General features: G+C 36.5%; 1 protein-coding gene across 1 annotated transcript in view; it reads left to right on the top strand.

Moving 5' to 3' along the window:
• Ppp1r2 (protein phosphatase 1 regulatory inhibitor subunit 2) overlaps window positions 1-1,550 on the top strand; it is a 30,156-nt gene that overhangs the window by 9,621 nt on the left and 18,985 nt on the right. Inside the window, exon 2 of the mRNA XM_005344813.2 lies at window positions 24-131. Within this exon, the coding sequence (XP_005344870.1) occupies window positions 24-131 (108 nt within the window). The remainder of the gene's footprint in view (window positions 1-23; window positions 132-1,550) is intronic.

Genomic DNA, 1,550 nt, shown 5'->3' with positions numbered 1-1,550 from the left:
CCCCCCCCCCTTTTTAATTTCAGTAAAAAGTCCCAGAAGTGGGATGAAATGAACATCCTGGCAACATATCATCCAGCTGACAAAGACTATGGTTTGATGAAAATAGATGAGCCAAACACTCCTTACCACAGGTAATGTAACGTAGACATAGTATCTCTTGTGGCTTGTTTCCGTTTGCATTGATATAATTTCTAAATAACAGAAACTTTAAATCTGTTTTATATTTCTGTGTGTGTGTGTGTTTGGAGAAATATTTTTTCATGATTCATTTTTTTTTATTTTACATACTAACTACAGTTTCCCCTCCCTCCTCCTCTTTCGTTCCCTCTAGCACCTCCCCACCCACCCTCTCCCCTCCATCTCCATTCAGAGGGGTTTATGTTTCATGCCAGAGTGCTAGCTAATGATCTCCCTGAGTACATTTTGTTGTTAATACTGTGTAACTTCACACACATTATTGTTGTAGTAGTGAATAAATATTATTGCACCTGGATGGTGGCTAACTGCTGATACACACAAATAAGTGAGCTTTGTCTTCTTTTTCATTGCTGTGATTTTTATTTTTGTGTGTATGTATATATGATGTGTGGAAGTGCTGAGGAGAACACAAACTGAAGTTAGGTCTCGTGGAGCTGGAGTGGAGGTGGTGTGAGCTACTTGATGTGAGCGCTGAGACTCCATCTCATGTCCTGGCAGCAGCAAGTGCTTTCGACTGCTAAAACATCTTCCCAGCTCCAAATTTTGAAAGGAAGATAAGATTTGAGGGTTTTTTTTGTTCCCCAAATAGAAATCGGAGGCTTTCCTTGCAAAAAAAAGAAAGAAAGAAAGAAAAGAAAGAAGAAAACTACATGGAAGGGATAGTTTTCTATTCTTTTTTTTTTTTTCAGCAGTATAACTAAACATTTATTAGAGAAAATTAATACACAGTACAAATTGGGTCACACAGTCTGGTATACTCAGTGTCCTCCCAGTCCTGTGTTCTGATACAAATGCTTCAATTATAAATTACAATTACAAAAAATTATCCAAGCAAATGCAACAATATCCTGAAGACATAGCTGTTAACAATTTACAAAATATGACTTAATTATAAGGGAGAAGCCCCCCCTACATTTTAGGCATTTCTCATACTGAACAGCATTAAAACCAACAGTAACCAATTTCTAATTACACAAATCTTAGGATGAAAAAGAACAGCTTCCAAAGTACTTATACTGGCTGCTTTGGGACCGTTGCATTTCTGAGTAAATGCTACCTACCCAACCACAGATGATTAATATTTTAAAATAGCATATTTTAAAACAATACTCAAGATAGTGTCACAAAGGAATGTTTTTTTTTTTCCTCTGTTGTTGACCGCTGTGTCCTGGTTAATAGTGAGGGGCCCAATACCTCATGTGGTGAGTAAATTCCACATACATTTCCCTTAAGTACTTAAGTTGCAAGCATTATTAAAAATATATATACATATATCACTTAGCTACAATAATATTAATCCAAGCACTAAACACAGGCTTGAAATACATGGTGCTATTTTGAGGAGGTCAGGA

Source organism: Microtus ochrogaster, chromosome 2 (assembly GCF_000317375.1).
Source record: "Microtus ochrogaster isolate Prairie Vole_2 chromosome 2, MicOch1.0, whole genome shotgun sequence".
Lineage (NCBI taxonomy): Eukaryota > Metazoa > Chordata > Mammalia > Rodentia > Cricetidae > Microtus > Microtus ochrogaster.
Note: the sequence above shows the minus strand (reverse complement) of the source record. Positions and strands in the feature narration are given on the sequence as shown.